This window comes from Nomascus leucogenys, chromosome 21 (genome assembly GCF_006542625.1).
Source record: "Nomascus leucogenys isolate Asia chromosome 21, Asia_NLE_v1, whole genome shotgun sequence".
Taxonomy (NCBI): Eukaryota; Metazoa; Chordata; class Mammalia; order Primates; family Hylobatidae; genus Nomascus; species Nomascus leucogenys.
Genome location: NC_044401.1, coordinates 66,986,558 through 67,005,980, shown reverse-complemented (window position 1 = coordinate 67,005,980; position 19,423 = coordinate 66,986,558). Strand labels below are relative to the sequence as shown.

The following is a 19,423-nucleotide window of genomic DNA, read 5'->3' as shown; positions in this document are numbered from 1 at the left end:
AATATCATGACAGTTTAGGTTCGACTGCACAGATGTAGCTCGCCCAGTGCTATCCCTGCAGGAGACACATCTTGCTGAGACAGGCCCACGTGCAACCCAAGCAGAGAGAGCGAGCAGTGGGAAGATTGTAGGAAGAAAAATGAGAAAGACGAGAAATGTTGAGAATTCAAGTTGCAGCTTTTTCTGAATGGCTGGCCGCCAAGGTGACTATCTTTCAAGGAAGTACAGAAGATTCTAGAGTTCTACTGGACTTTCTTCTACTACTACTACTACTCAAAGCGTGCTTCCTGGTCATGACGAGGTGAGCACAGAAATTGAGGGAAGTGTTCAGAAACCTCTATTAGCAGCTGGACATTGTCATGATAACCAAGGGCATGATTAGCAGACTTGTCTCACTGGACAAGGTGTAGACCAGTTCAGGTGTTGGTGAACGCGTCGCAGATGGGGTGAGTTACACAGTCACACACAGTAGGACCATGTATTGGTTAGAGACAGACTGAAAAGTAAACAAACCAGCCAACCTGGTCCTTGTGGCTTTTCAGCACAGTCTGACAAGCACAACTCTGTAACACACTTCTAGATTTGAGTGTTCCATTTGAGAGGCGTAAGGTACGACGGGTATTCAAGTAAGAAAAAGACTCCTAAAGAATGTGATAGTGACGCTCTGTTACGTAGAAAACGATTAGATTTATTTGGCCTACTACCAAACATGTAGGTGGCCTGATATCACGAGACTTTAGAATACAATTTTGATAAAACCTAACCTGAAAAGCATTTCTGTTCTATCTTTTGTCAGTATTTTGATTGACAGAGATTTGGAGGACTATTAAGCTATAGAGTAGTTGACATTGTTCATGTTGCTAATCATGATTTTTCTGTACATTTTTCCTTCTGAATCTGTCAATTCCTCCAACAAATCTTTATGACTTTTTTTTTTTTTTAATCAGGGAGAAAAGTTTCTTAGAACAAAGTTTCAGGCTGGAACAGAAGATATTCAAAACATTTATTGCTTTAAGATATTTTCACCTGAATCAAGAACCACTTACGCTTCCTTCCTTACATACTTTTTATACGTTGCCACTAACCTCATCTGTGTTTAGTAAATTAGTAATCGATTCTCCATAAATGCTGTTTGACATTTTTGCATGGGAGAGAAGAGGGTCCAATTAATAGTTCTGTTCCCAGTTAGTATTCATTTTAGAACACATACTCCCTCACAATAGCAGAATGGCGTAGAGCCCAACGCTGCGTTTAGCCTTTAACTCCCATCACAAATCCTCTCAGGACAAACCATCCTGGGGACGGTCAAATTCTCAGTGGGATCTTTAAAACAGACATAAGAATGGCAGTGTTCTACTTCAAGGGCAGCACTCCAGGAGCAGTTTTCTATCTTAGAAGTGGTCTGTGTTATCAAAGGATCAGTGATATTGGATGAACAAATGCTGGTGAAGCACATTTCCAATAATAAAAAAGCAAAGGGTATTCTGGAGCTTACTCTAGGTATTTACTTGACATTGATGTGAGATAGGATGGTGTGGGCTATAATATTTCCTTGCCTTATCTGGCCCTTCTTAGGAACTCTAAACAAAAGCTAGAAAAGCTTCATTTAGAAGGCACAGGATACCACTTAGCCTTGGTCATTTAATTTTCAAGGGATGGTTCAACATCACAGAGAAGACGCTGGTTGCTGACAGTTAAGCACAGAGTGATCCATAATAGACTTTCAGAAGCTCTTGAAAAACAACAGTGTAAGAGCTGGTATTGCCTCTGGATCTGTATGGATTTATGGTTTACCTTGTTTTCTTATAAAGATTACAGAAAGGCAATAGTAGCAGAATAATGAAGTGTCTAGACTTGTATGCGGTGCACGGTAGGTGCTCAATAAAATTGAATGAATGAGCTTGAGAGTCCAAGGCAGGATGATCCAAATGAAAAACCAGTTTGGCTCCATCTTTAATGAGGGAGGTCGCCTTGGGCAAGTCATCGAACTTCGACAAACTTAGCCATTCTGTGGTTTTAAAACAAGATACAATATTTTGGGGCTCAGTGGAAAGTAAAATTCCTCAAACTTACTGGGTGGTTTGTAAATTCTCAGCATTTCTGTGTGACTCTCATCTAGTTTTACACAATTGAGCATATTGCTGAAAGCACAGAAGTTATCAATATGTTATCTGTCTGTGATGGAGATAAGATTTCAAAGAAGACTATTAATCAAACTGATATGAATAATGTAGCAGCATTATCTGGATTACAGCTACCCCTGTTACTGCTATCTTGTTGCTTACTGGTCTAGATGGACTGTTGATAAAAATGAACAGTTAAGCCTGACATTTCAGATGAAATTGAAACGATATTCCAATTAAGAGTATTAAGAGGGCCATTCCACCTTGTTGATTCAAACTCTCATCAAAGGGGATCTCAAAGACTAATTTCAATGCTTTATCCACCTCCAGGAAGACTGGCCACTAAAGCATAACCCTTCAACTTACTGGTCCAGGTTGCTGCGCACATTTAAGGTAGCTCAACAGTTTCTGTAGCAAGTGATGGTGCTATGTGGGATATAGAAATATCTCTAAAGACTGCATTTTCCCTCAAGGACCTTATGTTTGAGATAGGGTAACAAGGCATTTTATTCCTTCATTCAAAAAATATTTCCTGGGTGCCTACTATATGCCAGACATGGTCTAGGCAAAGGGAATGTACAGTAAATGAGTTAGACAAGAGTCGAGCTCTCAGGGAGCTTGTATTCTAGTGGGGAAGAAAGACAAGAAGTAAATAACGGGCCGGGGTGCGGTGGCTCATACCTGTAATCCCAGCACTTTGGGAGGCCAACGCAGACAGATCACTTGAGGTCAGGAGTTTGAGACCAGCCTGGCAGACAAGGCGAAACCCTGTCTCTACTAAAAATACAAATATTAGCCAGGTATGGTGGCACATACCTGTAACCCCAGCTACTTGGGAAGCTGAGACAGGTGAATTGCTTGAACCTAGGAGGCAGAGACTGTGGTGAGCCAAGACTGCATCACTGCACTCCAGCCTGGACGACAGAGCAAGACGCAGCCTCAAAAAAAAAAAAAAAAAAAAAAAAAACACAACTAAATAATGGTACTGGTGGCACAGGGGTGCTTCAGAGAGTAGCCAGGGAAGGTCCTCTGGAGAGGTGACATTTGGGAAAAGATTGAGGCATGTAACGATCTGGGGCACTGCCACGCAGGCCAAGATAGGTCCTGGTTTGCAGGCGTAGTACAAAAAAATGGCAAAGACCCTGATTACACAGGAAAAGTAATGAGGAAGCCAATTCAATCCAGGATGGGGCTGACCAGGAAAGGTTCCCTTAAGGATCCCTTCCTTGTCCTGGGCCTCAAAGGCTAAAGAAAAAAATTCTAGACTGGCTGGGGCATCCTGCATAATCTCCAGGTCAATCCTGGTTCCCTTCTGATATACTTAGCTTCCTCTATAAAACCAGGTTTGGAGAGCATTTTAGTCTCCTATTGAAATTGTAGTTTTCCTTTCCTTTCTGGTCTCAGAATTACATCCTGAGAATACAATACAGGTGACAGCAGTTTCGCAGCCTACATAGGATGCTACTGATGAATTGCCTGGGAAATTAAAACAATAGACAAAAGAAAAAGCCTTCTTTGGGCATGTATTTTCTTTCTTATTTGCCTACAGAAAGATGTAGAGCAGGTGTTCAGTGCCTGAAAATTTATGGGTAATTATTTGTCTGCTCAACCCTAGGGTACACTTCGGTGTAATCCCTTTAACTCTACGCAGTCTCATAATAACAGGGATTTGACACTTACCTAAATATGATCATTTTGTGTATTTTAAAAGGGAGAACATCTGTTTTTCTTTTATTTCTTTCTTCTTTTCTTTTTTTCTGGAGACAGAGTCTTGCTCTGTTGCCCAGGCTGGAGTGCAGTGGCACAATCTTGGCTCACTGCAACCTCTGCCTCCTGGGTTTAAGCAATTCTCCTGCCTCAGCCTCCCGAGTAGCTGGGATTACAGGTGCCTGCCACCACGCCTGGCTAATTTTTGTATTTTTAGTAGAGATGGGGTTTCACCATGTTGGCCAGGCTGGTCTCGAACTGCTGACCTCAAGTGATCCACCTACCTCGGCCTCCCAAAGTGCTGGGATTACAGGCGTGAGCCACTGCGTCTGGCCAGAACATCTATTTTTCTCTGTGCATTTGCTTTAATAATATCTCAACACACTCATACATATTTTCCTCGTATATAATATCCATGGAACTGGTTGTTCTTTGGAAGGCGCTCACTTTAGTCCAATTCAATTTAGATGATAAGTGGTCTGTTGGGATTGGCCCCTTACTTAAATAACAGCCTGATTTTTCTAAAATTGAACCCAAGAGTTAGAACAAAACAGGATGGAATCTAGAAGGCAGACTGCGACTGTTCTAAGAAATCTCGTGTAGAAGCAGGGATGACAGGCACGTGCCAGTCTCCCTGAAAACTGGGCCCACTTTAGGAAACTCACTTCTCAGCACGTAGGGTTTATTAAGAAACTCACTTCTCAGCACATAGGGTTTATTAATTAACCTTCTTGAACTGACTGACCAGAGAGATACACCTCTGAAACAGAGCAATGCTGGAGGCGCAGCTACTGTTCTCTAGTGGAGACCCTTCTGGTGAGTGGCTGCAATAGGCCTTAGCTGATATGTTCCTGGCCTAGGAGGCCTGAGCCATCACCACCACAGAACTGAGGACGACATCTGTCCAGAACTGCCAGGTTCACTTTATGAGAAGGTACTTAGGTAAGAGAAATGACCTGGTGACATCTGAGTTGCTGTGGACAAAATGTTAAAGCAAGACTTCCTGGCTGCTATGGACTCACAGTACTCTAGGGTAACCGTTCAAAGGGGCTAGAGACGGAGAATGCCCTTATTCTGGTTGTTTAAGAAGAAATGAAAAGCTAATGTCTAATGGTCCTAATGGCTTGTGAGCTCCTTAAGGGCAGGCAGAGTGGTGACTTCCTGATTTTGCATTTCTAGGGCCAAACAGTATATTTAATGTAAGAGACAGTAAAATGAACAGAACTGAAAATAAACACGAATATAAAGTCTGATGGCATCCAAGGTCTAGCTTAAAATATTAATACTAGACTAGTTTTCTAAACACCTGCGTTGTGTCTGCTTTTATTCATGAAAAGAGAGAAGCAGTCTTAGGAACACAGTGTCACATGCCTACGAGGGGCTCAGTCGTTCCTAGGCCCTGCTAATGTTACTCTGCATGGACAGTGTGGACAATATTCGTGACTGGGGGGCACATCTTGACACTGCAGTGAATGAAAGGCACCACCAAAGCCTCGCTGGTGTGACTCAAGAGAACAAGAGGAAATGATAGCTTGGGCTGCTTCATCTGGGCCTGTGGCCTGTAGGTCAGGGGTCCTCTGGCTTTAATGGGCACCGAGGTACCTAGGGACCTTGTTAAAGTGCAGATTCTGATTCTGAAGATCTGAGGGGCCAAGTTTCTGCAGTTCCCACATCTTCTAGGTGAGAGCTCTACTTTGACCACCCAGGCTGCTGGTCCTCCTACCACACTCTGAACAACAGGGTTCTAGGGAACAGTTTCTGAGTGGCTCCCTCCTGCTGAAAGCAGGATGCTCTCAGGTGCTTCATGCTTTGAGGAGAAAGACTCAGTTTGGGCTAGTCTTAACACTTCTTTAATACTAGCTAATCTCCTTAGAGAAAAGGCAGGATGTAGTGGCCCCAGGCTCCCAAACCTCAGCAGGCACCTTTATTGAGCACCAGGATTTAATAACACTGGCTTGTGTCCACTGTATTTAATTGTATGGGATTTTCTATTTAAGGCAATGGATGCTGACTTTCTGCTTGAGGCAGTGCTATAGTGTTTCCTTTAAAATAAAATTACCGTAGTATAAATAAGTTGAGTCGAGTTAAAGAGAAATAGAAAGCACATAAGAGTTCTGGTGATATTCAGATATAAGAAAAAACTGTAAGGCAGAATGGCCCAAATTGGGCAGATACTGTGGGGGCTCAGTGAATCTCCTGAAACCATATGCAAGCTCTCACAGACAGGAGGATTTTTCCAGAGGGGGGCTGTAGGTTCCATCAGATTCTCAAAGGTATTAGAAACTAAAAAAAGGGCTAAAGAACCCACTGCTATAAAGTCAAGTTTAACTAAATACCAAAGACTGCAAAGTCTCTACTACTTCATAACTCTAGCTTCTGAAACACTTTACAGCTTTGTAAAAGAACTCTACTTTGCCACAATTACATCATCAAAAAGCAGTGTGGTCCCATAAAGATTATGAAATAGCCCTCTGTTTGGAAAGCAGTGTTTCTCCAACAGTGTTCCAGAGAACTGTAGACTGAGGAGATATAAACAGGTACTTGGCCAGAGAGGTGGGGGAAATTCTGCCCACTCCCCCAGGGGATTTACCAATGCCAGTTAGATAGTCAAGATTCTCAGAAGTCCTCCAAGAAATCTGTTTAGTTTTCTTCAATCTGGCATTTCCCAAATGTATTTCATTATGAACCCCCTTTGGAAGGAACATACATTAACAAATTAAGGAACAAGTGTCCTGAAGGAGTCACGGCTGCTTCACCAAACAGACCTGAAGCTGGGGTGATAGGACACTAAATAAGAGGCAGAATCCTGATTTTTGAAAATGACAAAACTACATTTCCGGGAGCAATTGTTAAATGGCAAGCACTTTGGTAAGTGGCTGACAGCAAGCAGAAACAGTCAAGTTTTTATAGTGAGAATAGTCGTCATTCCTGTTTAGACCAGGTGCATTTAGGGAAAATTTTAAATTTTTGAAAACTTGCATAGAGTCAGTCATGCCACTGGCAACAAAGTCCTTTGATTTGACTGTATCTGGCTAACTGTCAGTTAAGTAATCGTTTGCACACATTTATTGATTTTTAACTTCTGTCTTGGAATGAGAACTCTTGGTAACTTTAAGTTGAGGAACATAGCTGTTTTCTACTATTCAACTGCTTCTGTTCTTGCACAGAACCTACTGCCACTAAACAATTCGACTTCAGAAGTATTGGTAGGACAGCATAGATTACACAACAGTTAGCCATGAAATTGGATAAAATGTTCGATTTTTCCTGGGTGACCTTTTGATGGTACCCAAGGGCTTACCTGTCAACATCAGGTGTCTTTTTACCTTATTCCATAAAATCAGCTTTCAAAAATGCTGTTATAGTTTTTGAAACCCCATTGAAATATAAAAGTGTTTCCCCCAAAATATAAATATATTATACAAGTTAGTGTTTTCTGTATTTTCTATCACCCTTATTAAAAGGAAAACGGAAAGTAGAACTCTCTTGGCAACCTGGTGTCCTCTGAATATTTTAAACCTTAACAGAGACCTATTTGACATTATGTAGCATATCTTGAATCTTTACTATTGTGTGGCCTCAAATAACATTTATGAAGAGTTACGGACTTGTTTAATTTCTTCTATATCAATGTTAGCAAACTTGAAGCAAGTGAAGCAGTGAACAAACCCTTTTGTTAGGGCGGGCTAGCATTCACTCGAGTAATTTATCCACCTACTCTTCAGCCATCTGCCTTTGAGTAAAGAGTGGTGATGACATAAAAGGGAGGAAGGTGAGGAGGCTTATGTTAGTTACAAGAATGTATGGATTATGTGGATGCAAAGGTTGACGACAGGATTTACTGTCCTATCTTTTAAGTGATTCAAATAAAAAAAAGTTTACATTTCTGCTTTTGGGACTTGATTATTAAGCTCTGTTTCCAAGGAGGGAAGAAGAATCTCCGTTGTGCCTTTCAAAGGGCATGAGTAAAAGTGGTTCTGCTTTTGTTATTTTCCATCAGCATCTATAAACTGATAGAGAACTTATTAGGCATTCTGTTTTCTTAATAATGACTCCTAAAATGAGACAAGGATGTTCTTCATACCTCCAGCTCCAGCTCCTCCCTGTCCATCTCCTGATGGATGTCTCCAATGTAGTCATTTGGATCGTAGTATTCATGGGCTGAGGGATGCCTGAAAAGAGATGCAACAGCTTTACAGCCCTGCTTCCATTGTCAGTATCTGTTTCTCTTATACCCATTGTCAGTCCAGTGGCATAGTAGCAATTCCCAGGGTGTGGACCTTTTCATGACTCACTTCCCTCTGGATGGGGCTCTCAGCATGGTCAGGACCTCCATCATCCTAATTTTACCATTTGCCTTTAGTCCATTTCCTCCTGAAGGACTTAAGATGCAAAGTGCCAGCCTGATGGGCTTTGTTGTTTGCAGAACCCATCCCGGAGCCTGCCAGTCACGTGATTCAACATGACTAATTTGTAACTCCATCTCTACGCAGGAAACAGGACAATATTTTACTGCTTATTGCTTCATTGTTAGATTTTATCTCTGCAGAGAACTAGGCTCGAGCCCAGGCAACAGTCTAAGATATGTGCTGGCCTGTGAGATCAGTTCAAAAGGCTGAGACTGAAACTGTTCTGCTGTTACCTAGGATCGTGTCTTTTTGAATGTTACCCACAATAATATGTTTGGTATCACAAATGTACAGTATGCACTTACATGGTTGAAATGTACGTACAAACATGTAGGCATAAGTGTATCTGTGTGTATATGTTTACATATAATGAGTATACACACATTCATTCTGCTAGGAGACTGGAAAGCTTATGTTTCCTTAGGACAACATATGCAAAACACAGTCCACAGAACTCACGACATCTTTGGAAACGTCATTAATGGAACCTCAAGGAGCAAAGGCAGTGGGAATCATAACATACTCCATCAGTGGCTTTGAAAGGAGCTTAACAGTCCACGGTGCCAGATGCAAAGCTTCAGCCTCTGATTGTTGGCTGGGGACCCAAACCTTCACGTTCTCAAAGGTCAGCACAGCAATCAATGGGCTCTAGTCTTCCCTCCCAGGCACTTAGTTTTGAAACAAAAGATCAGACATGAGTGGCCATTCAAACAAGGACTGGCTTTCAATTTTCTGGACCCATCGGGCAAATATACTGCCTGCACTTAAAGGGCTTTTAGTACTGAGGATACTGTTGGAAGGTCTGGGCTTTCAAGCATCAACTTAACATTCCCCATTCAGTCCCGACACACGCTCTTGCTGTTGTCTGACCTTGCAGCCAGAACCTGAAGAGGTCTGACCTCTGGACTCTTCTGACATTTCTCAAGTCGCCCCCGGGGGGAAAAGTCATGTCATGTTAACTAGACTTAAGAGGAAATTACAGGTTTAGCTTCTAAAAGGCCCGTCACTGTGACAGGTCAACATTTGAGAGTCAGAAGTAGCCTTAAAGGCCTCATCAATAATGTGAGGCAGTTTGGTCTATAACGTCCGTCAGATAAATGGTTTGGATAATCGTACTCAGTGAATCAGCCAGTTGTTCCAGAGGATCGAATGGGCCACTACAGGGTACTGTGGTTCAGAGCTGGGAGTCGGGGTCTGACTGACCTGCCTTTCCATCAGCTCAGTGGAACCTGGTGAGTTTGCAGTTCCTCATCTGTATAAAGGGACAGTCTTGAGAAATAAAGGAGATAATAGTTCTTTGCACATGTGCACACTGTGAGTGAATGTGAGACGGATGCCCTGTCCTCATGCTACCAGCTGCCGCCAAACCTACTCTGTCAAGCCTGGGGAATGAGCCCTGGGTTCCAATGACAGCTAGCCACTAAGACCAAGGGATGAAGGGGAAGCCTTTATCCAGAACTTGACTAAACCACAGGAAACACATGCTCACTCCAGCTACTGAGTTACCAGTAGGAATCCAACAGGTATTACCCAGTGGATTTTCCTGTAAGAGGTGAAAATGCCCTTTGAAATAATGTATCAAGTCGATGATCTGATCCGAGATGGAGCTGAGATGGGAAAACACAGGGGCGACCCTAACATCAGCTGGAGAGGCTGTGTCCTCAGATGTGCAAAGTCACACACGAAAAGCTTTTTTTTTTTTTTTTTTTTTGAGATGGAGTCTCACTCTGTTGCCCAGGCTGGAGTGCAGTGGCGCGATCTCGGCTCACTGCAAGCTCCACCTCCAGGGTTCACACCATTCTCCTGCCTCAGCCTCCCGAGCAGCTGGGACTACAGGTGACCGCCACGACGCCCGGCTAATTTTTTCTGTATTTTTAGTAGAGACGGGGTTTCACCGTGTTAACCAGGATGGTCTCGACCTCCTGAACTTGTGATCTGCCCGCCTTGGCCTCCTGAAGTGCTGGGATTACAGGTGTGAGCCACTGTTCCTGGCCTCGAAAAGCTATGTTAAAAGCTATGTCGAACTGGACACCTTGGAGGCCAGCAGTCTATCACAGAAAGTGTCCTGCTCTTCATTTTTTCCTGAATATTCTACATCACCTACTAAATTAATGGTGATCGCTGCTACCATTTACTAAGTGCTTACCATATGCCCCGTGAGCACTTCCCACATATTGTTTAATTTAATCCCTCAGTGATAAGAGATTGATACTGTTATCTCCATTTTGATATAGGAAAAATACAGCCCCACAAAACAAAGTAAGTTACCCAAGTTCCACAACTAGAAATCACTTTGAGCATCAGGTTTGTCTGACTTGAAGCCACTGAAGGACTCTTTATTGCTGGCAGAAATAAGTTGAGAGAAGAGGTGTGTGTAAAGAAATCCATGTGGCGTGCTGAGTTGCAGCTGTCATTTAATTGGTTGATGCAGTACTTAGATGAGGCATGTGTAGGCTTATTACATGGATCCAGGCTTGAAATGAGACCCAAGAAAGCAGAAGGCACAACCTCCGGGGCTCTCTTGACACACACAACTTACTTTGTTGTCTATTTAAAAGAATGATCAACATTCCCTCTAGTAATAACTGCAGGATCTTCAAATTACCATTTGGGGTGATTAAATTTTATTCTGAAACAACTTTTACAACATTTGTAAGTAATTCTGTTCTTAGGATATTATTTGAATAAGTCCGCTCCAGGGTTATAATAAAGTAATTAATATGTCGGAGCGGTTTTGAGCAGGATTCGATTTATTGCCTCTATAAACAATAAAGTTAAACACGGGCAACTTGGAGGAAAATTATAGGGTGCATTAATTTTTTTCGCCACATAGAAGAGAAAAAAACCAACTTGGAAATACTTCTTAACGCATTAGGGGTTCAAGATTAGGTTACTTACTCCTCTGGCAAGAGATAGGGATCCAGCACGGGTGGGCTGGGAGAGGACATCTTAGTGAGGGCCATGATATGTTCAAAGGTGATGTCGGTTTGGGTTCCCGTGTCCACCAGCTGCGACTCTGATGGAGGCGTGAACATTTTGGTCCTTGGTGTTCTTCTCAATACCTGCACCACTATAGGCTCCTTGGCTGTCTTGAAAGCTTCCACAGCCTGGTCATGAGTTGCTCTGGATAAGTCTTTGCCGTTGACCTGTGGAAAAATAGTTAGGGCGGGACAAGGTTAGAATGAAGCGGAAAATGGAAGGACAAATACATGGATTGGCTGCTTTCATGTGTAAGCAGCTAAAAGAAAGAAGCAGGTGGTGGTGTCAGAGAACTTCAATTCTCTATGTTTAGGTTCCCCGAAGAATGCCTGGTGGAAAGAGAGTGAGTTTGGAGGTATTCAGATCTGGCATGCAATAATAAATCTCACAGCGGGAAGGCTTGGCTTCCCCGTGGAATGTCTTTAACACAATTTCATCACTTGCTAATCTTGCCTGTGAAAGAAAAGGCCAGCCTCAGGCTCCGAGCCTTTATCAGGCAATAATAGCTAACTAGAAATTCATTACATTGTTATGTTTTAATAGTGTGTATTTTTCCAGTTTGTGTCAGATGATACCAGTCTTCCCTTCATGGAAGTAATATGAAGTTTCCTCCCAATATTAATCCTTTCGCTCTTTAAAAAGTCCATTGAAAATATTAAGTAAATGACAGTTCAGGCCATAGCGGCATACGGCAAGTATTATGGAGAAGGAACTCAAATGGCCAGCGTTTGGGGGAAGTGACCGCTGGCTTAATTGCTGTTTTGTTTCCCATTGTGTGCAGTGCTTTGCTGTTACTGCATCCTCAAAGCCTGCACTTATTGAGCGACTACTGTCTGCTGCATGACTTAAATGAAGATAAGTCTCAACAGTTCTCTCATCATAGTCCTGTGAAGTTGGCAGGCCTGAAAGTAAAATCATCTCCCTCCCTACGGCCTCAAACCTCATGAGAGGACCTTACTAGTTTATGCTGGGTCAGAACGTTGGACGCTGTGTCCAGGATTCTCCCCAATGGTACAATCAAAACTCACTCAACCCAGCTATCTTTAGAACAGCTGACATAAGATGAAATAGAAATCAGAGTCTTATTTCTAAAAATCAAAGTCATTCCAAGTTAGATGGAAATCCAGTGATTTAATTTATCCTCTCTTTTCCCTTCCCCCATAAAACAAAGGAACTATGTTCAGGTAGTTATGTGCAGAAAGTCTGGTAACATCTTATGACTGGACTACATAAAATGTATCAGGCTTCACAATATTTTAATATTATAGTACTCCTCAAGTGGTTTGGTTGGTTTTTAAAAAACAAATGTAAAATGATGGTATAGGAATCATATTCCACAGGACACACGGATGCAGAAGTTGCTCAGCTTCTCGAAGCTTTTCTGGAGAACAATGACCCATTCAAGTCACTCCTCATAGCAATTCCTGAGTTTAAATCTCTTAGATTAATAGTCCACTCTTGCAATGTGCATGTTTTTAGCATGTATTTATAAATGTCAAAATTAACACTGAACCACAGCCTTTTCCTATTTGGCATATATACATTTTCCTCCCTTAGTATCTTGGACTTCAAAGCGTGCTGACAATTAGGTCTATCCTCAGAGCACCTCAGTTTCCCTCTGTCCAGGCAGAACACAAGTATTGACTGTAAAGCTGTTTTTCTCTTTTCTTCCCCCAAACCCTTTCACTCTGGCCCTGTAGGGACAACAACTCTTAGGTTGAAGTGTGTTGTAAACAACTGTTGGGTTGAGAAATAGATGTTGAATTCTTTCCTTGTAATGAAGCCCAAATGAATCACACCAGTGGAGGTTATTAATGATTTGGATTCAATCCACTTAAGTAATTTATTTACAACATGAGGGAGTTCGGCAGAAAAGAACTCCGGGTCACAAAATGACTTCAGTGCACCAGTAAATAAGGAACTGTCTGAACCATCAAACTTTTAAATTCCCCATCCTGGAGGACTTGGAAAGCAGGTTTAACACTACAACTGTTGCCATGTTTCTCCCTTTGAGAAAAGAATGAAAGGACAAGAAAGAATTCTTTCTAGCTTTCTGTCCCAAGTGATCTTGGTAAGTGCTTCCCTGCTTAGACCCTTTAATGCTAAGGGCTTGGCATGGGAAGGAATGTGTTGTAGATGGGGATGAAAAACAACTTGGGGTGCTGTGGAATTCATGCTGGGGCCGAACTATTTGAGCCATATCTTTCATTAAATGTGTGACACCAAGAGTCACATAATACAGGAATTTACAATGCTACAGCAAATTTGTTGCTGAGAATAAATTAATGCAACATATAGCACCCTTAGGAGGTGTGGGTGTGGTCAATACCACCCAGTCACGCTGGTCTTCTGCCCTTGGTATTCCCTGGGGATGGCTTGCACCAATGTTAGTTATACCCACAATGAATTCAGACATTAGGATTTTCGAGTGGGTGCTACAAGATGTGTCAAATTTGTTCTTCCTCTATTTAGTAGTACATAAATACCAGGACTTTTGCCAAAAAGGAATAAGAATGAGATTTTCTTACTATGGTATATTTTTCCTTTATAACTTCCTGTTCTTGTTAAGAGGAACACTAGGCTAAGTGAGGAGAGGAAGGGGAATTAGAATCCAGGCATCTTCTAGTTGTGTCCAGAAAGGAACCTATGGGTTTACACTTTTTAGAGACACATAATTCTTACAAACACTACAGCAGGCAATGTCAGCTGCCTGGGCAGCAGGCACCCATCCTCACCCCAACGCTCCCTCTCTGCTAAAAGAACTCTTTGTTTCCTTTCTACCAGATCCTGTATCTTTCCCTCTGGGGGAGATGTGAGGTGTGGATTTTGATGGGCTCCCGCCTATCATGGTGGTCTTGGTCCTTCTGCCTCTTGATGGATTTAGACATGGGTATACAGTATAATTCTGGCTAGTTGGATGGGATGAGAGAGCTGCTAGGGAGCTCTGAGGTTTTGTTCATCCTTAAACTAGGACAGGAGAGGGCCCTTTTTTGCCTCTGGACAAGTCATCTGCGTGCTTTCTTGGACTTGTGGCAGCATCTTGGGACCATGTGGGGAACTGGCCTCAGAGGCCAGCTTAACACACTGAGGATGGCAGAGTAGAAAAATGAGAGAATTGTGGTCCTAATAGTATCAGCGTTAAGTGAACTAACCAAGTTTAGAACCTCTTATCCCCAAACTTCTTGTTATATTCAGTAATACATTCCTTATACTTTAGGTCATTTGACTTAGATCTTAACTACCTACAGTCCAAAACATGCTAAAAAGTGTAAATATCACATAGATATATTATAAAATTAGGCACAAATGTTTTCTCATTCATTCCTAGAGACATTCTTCTATGTGGGTAAAATAATTAGTGAAAATCCTTCTCTGATTAGGAGTACATCTTAGTTCATTTTTATAGCAAGGTGATGGCAACTATTGCTTTACTTGGATAGATTTTTATAAACCAAATGCTAGTACCATTGAGTGGATGTTTAAATGGTACCAAGAAAATGATGCATGAAGGACCCGCCTGGATCAGTCTGAAGTTAAAAGCATTCTTGGCTACAAAGAGCTCCTCTGTGTTGAGACACACTCAGTTAGAAAAAGCAGGAAAGCTGTTCTGAATCCGTCCAGATTTGGGTACTGTTACACAGCATTGATACAACAACATCCATACTGCCCAGGTTACAGAGGGAAGAGCAGTAGCAACCCCAAAGGGAGAACTGGGACTTTGGGGTGACTGAGAAATGCCCTGTCATCTCACACAAGAATGTCCCCCCTGCCTCCAGCTGGGTTCCACAGAAAGGCATTTCTGACAACTGTGCCCAAGAAAACAATTTTAGTAGCCCATGCAGTTTTCAATCAAATACAGTTCAAATAAGCCCCTCCACAAGCCAGGTGACCTCCTCCTTTTTTACAGCTCAGAGGTGGAGTGTGCAGGGACGGCAATTGTGGGATGAAGCCAGCATTGGAATCCTGGCTGTGGGCTTTGGGCGATTTAACTCTTCTGAGTTCCAGTTTCCTCATCTGCAAAATAAATATAGCATCATGCTTCTTAGGGTAATATAAAGTTTAGATGAGATAACTTACTTGTAATGCCTAAATGCCAATAAGAATTTACTAAGACTCCAGTGCTCTTGGGGATCCTGTAGTAGGAGACACATTTTCCCAGGAGGAAACAATCTATAAATCAAATAAGCAAAACCCAGCCTAGTGAAGTGTTCTTAAGAGACATTTGTATGCCAAAAGGCTTCTTGACTTCCCAGAAGCTCCCTGCCCGTCTTGTGTGTTCCTGGGGTACCAATATGCACATGGGTATTTTCAGCCCTCTAGTTGGGATTCTTGGAGGAGGATGGGGGTGCAACAGATAAATTTTACAGGACTTGACCCCTGCCACATGAGCTTCTTGACAAGGTATTTTAGGGATCATTACATTATCTTAAAAGACTATGAGACAAGGCGGGAGTTTACTATCCTAGACGATCCATTTTTGCAGCCAAATTTGTTTTGAATTACCTTGTGCACATAACACTTATTACACTGTCATCTTGGAATCACATCATTGAGACTCTTAGCGAGATGATTACTCCGGTGCACGCCATCAGCCAACCGAGAATGACAACTTTTATTCTCAGGATTAGCATTGCATCTACATTACACAAAACGGTGGCGATGATGGCTGTGATTACAGACGGGATGCTCACCCAGTGACGTTTGGCCCGGTCAAATTCAGTATCATTAACTTGCCCAATTGAGCAGATTGCCTTTAAAACAGTTTATGCAGCTTTAAAACCAAGTAAATGGAATGTTTTGGAACAAGAAACGCTGATTGCAAACTTTATCTTTATTATAAATTAAATGCTTAAATTATTCACCTAAGGCTCTGGCTGGTCCCCTGGGACTTAGGTGTAATTATGGCAAAAATCCAATCAGTCTTAAGGCAAACATCACTGCTGCAAATATGACATGACACTAAGGGACCTTAAAGAGGTCCTTTAGCATAAGGTCTCCTGAGACAAGACAGACAGTTATGCTGAGGGCATGGAACCATTCCTTCCGGGTTCAATTTGGGCCGGAATAACATTGCTGTTGCTCTTCCTAGGAGGTACTTGTACCTGTCTTTTCAGTTGGTCCTGAAAACTAACACAACGCTGGCGAGCTTTCCATTTGGGAGGTAAATTTCACTGACAACCCATCTGTCTATCTTTCAGTCATTCACTCATTCAGCAAGAATTTACTGAGCTTATTTAGTGAGACCAGTTCTCTTCTTGGCTGACAGAATGTCACTGAAAGAAGTTCTTGGAGGAAAAATGAAGCTACAACACATGGGAATCACTTAAGAAATGGAAAGATGAATGCATTATGGGTGGCGTTTTACCAAGACATTGAGTGACTCAGAGACTACACACGATGGAATGCTAGCCGGGCCCATAAACCAGAGAGAGCCTTGGTTTTCACGGTCTACTTAGAAATACCATGGGTTAAACTATTGTCATACAGTAGCACCTTTCAAAACACAGAGTCCCAGAGAGCCTTCAAAGTTTTTTACAACTTAATTGTAAGCAGTTCAGGATATTTTAGAATGTAGTATTTGGAAAAGGCATTCTATACTCTTTCCAAATTAGAAACTAAGTACCTATTTATGGGGGACATTTGGTTTCTGAGGTTCAGCATATCACAGTCACCTCTATTTCTATTACATGTGCAAATGACCTCATATAAAGTACGAATGCAATTTTAAATTCAGCCTAGCATAAATTATGCCTCTGGCTAAAATCCAACTTTTATAGGGTTCATTTAATTAAATACAGGGGCAGTGATTTCATCCTGTAAAATATCACACCTATGTTTTCAAACTAATTAAAACACAGAATCCACTGGAAGCAATAGACGATAATAAACTATACACTGAAAAGTAAAAGGTTTCAAGCCCTGATTTAGGTTGGATAAAAAAAAATCTTTTTTCCATTTAGGCAACTCCTGTCTGTCTTAATTTATTTCAAATTTATAGTCTCCTTTGGGGCTTGGAGAAGGGAAGGCAACTTATCTAAAATGCAGGTATTATGGCAGTTAAGAAGAAATGTGAGTTTCAGGAATGAATGGTGTTCAAATTAATGTGTTTCTGAGGAAAGTACTTCACTTCAGACATGGAGATCTGTAGATGGCACTGCCACAGCTGTCAGTTTCTATGTATGGGTGTGTTGGGTTCTAGTTGGGACCTCGGCAGTTTGTCCATGGTATTTTCTAAATGCATCCTGATGTTATTTCCCTAGATGTGGTATTTTTACAACCATCAGATCCCCTCCTTACTCCATTTCAAGCATCCTGCACAGATAAATTTATAGCCTGGGTAATTTCCTTGTTAGAAAAGTCTTCTTTGTGTCTAACTGACGTGTCTCACATTTTAAAATCCTTTACTGTTTTCCTAAATGTAGAATACATCTGGCTACCAGCTCTGATTAGATGAGTCTTAGAGGTTAAAAACATACATGTACTTACTTTTTAAAAAGTAAATACTTTTTAAAAATATTATAAATACTTTCAAAATATTATACTTTCTTTTCAGATACCAATCCCACCTTAATATCTCCTTTGGAAACCTTGGTATCATCACATGAAATCTCATTTCAAGCAATGGCATCCAAATGTCCATTAAACTACAGTATATCTGAACCAGTATGAATTGAAAAATTAACGTGTACATTTTTGCATCACCTTACAGGTGATAATTTGAAGCAGCAGCTCCAGATATTATAGGAAAGCCAATGGCAAGTACTTGGCAACAAGCTGTTTCTACAGCCAAATCTCCCCATCTTCTACATCTCCTAAGTTCTTTGGAACTTGAGGGTCTTCTCCAGTAAAAAGTATACACCTATTTAATGAGAAGTGTTTTTGCTCTTAAGCTTATTCTAGACCGTTTCTTGATAGGATAAAAATAGTATCAAGGACAGTATCCTCTGCTTTGTTGAGAATGAAAAAATGAGGTCCAGAAAGGTCTTGGAGTGTTTGCAAAATAACCAAGTGGCTCTGGCCAAGCTCTCCTGCTGTCTCTGGTTTTTGCACTGCAAGTGACAAGGTGGGGCCATTTCAAGTGAAAAATGACACAGAGAGGAAAGAGACAAGAAACACCAAGTTTATAGACCTCACAGAAAATCACAACATGCAAAGTGGCTTCTTGGATAACTGATTCTCTGTCTGTCTCTGTTTTAGAACTTCTCTGTAGTACCCCTGCTTAGTGATGTGTAGGCTGAGGTGTGAGCAAAGGCAAGGTGGCAAGTAGGGCAGTGGGCTAGAGGCCATGTCCATCCAGAGGAAGAGAAGCCTTCCTCTAAATCATGCAGAAGTGCTCATAAGGGCTGGTTGTGGTCCTGCTTCCGGCTGTCACTAGGTCGGGAGTCCACCATAGTGGCAGCACGTGATGATCTGGCCTCCAGACTCCTGCATTTCAGCCCTGGACACATAGAAGGGGCTGCTGGGTGACTCAGCTCCCTCTATGGCAAAAGGGCTTGAAAAGGGTGTCTCCCAGAGCACTTCCCGGTTGAACAGTCCATGAAGGTCGCTATCAGCCACTCCGTGCTTCGTTGCTCACCTTTTTATATATGAGTGTCCAGAATACTTCAAATAAAATGCTGGAGCTTTTGACACTTTAATCATGATAAACCCAATAGTGGTACCAACACTTCCTCTGGGCCAGACACTATTCTATGCACTCTACCTACATTTACTCATGTAATCCTCACACAAAGGAAGTACAGCTACTATCACTGTTTCACAGGCAAAAACGAGAGACACAGAGGGCATCTGCAGACATCTCATTTAAGATGCTGGTGGCTTTCACCTTGAATTGGGAGAGGCATGCTCTAAGTTCAGAATATAGAAGATGACATGCAACTTTTTTTTACACGTCAATGTTATTGCATTTAATGATCCATTGGCATTATCTCCTGCTGTAAAGGCAAATACAGCCACAAATTGAAGGAGGAAGGTGTGGTTGGGTTTTTGCAAGCATCATGCCCGAAGCCTTTATGGAAGCCATTTTATTATGCCATTTCCTCTCCCTGGTGTAAACTTCATATTGGTCTCATAAATACCTTGAATAAACTTGAATTTGTTAACTGTTTTCATCAGAGTCTAGAGGGCTGGCTACAATAAAATTTCTACTCTCCAGCCTCTAGTCATCAGAGGAAAGGACAGGAAGAGTCCTCCATCAACAGAATT

General features: G+C 41.8%; 1 protein-coding gene across 2 annotated transcripts in view; it reads right to left on the bottom strand.

Moving 5' to 3' along the window:
- Window positions 1–19,423, bottom strand: part of PDZRN3 (PDZ domain containing ring finger 3) — a 242,725-nt gene that overhangs the window by 10,649 nt on the left and 212,653 nt on the right. For both annotated transcript variants that reach the window (XM_030801604.1, XM_012502227.2), the window contains 2 exons: window positions 11,138–11,385; window positions 7,915–8,002 (listed from right to left, as the gene is read on the bottom strand). In XM_030801604.1, the coding sequence (XP_030657464.1) occupies window positions 7,915–8,002; window positions 11,138–11,385 (336 nt within the window). The remainder of the gene's footprint in view (window positions 1–7,914; window positions 8,003–11,137; window positions 11,386–19,423) is intronic.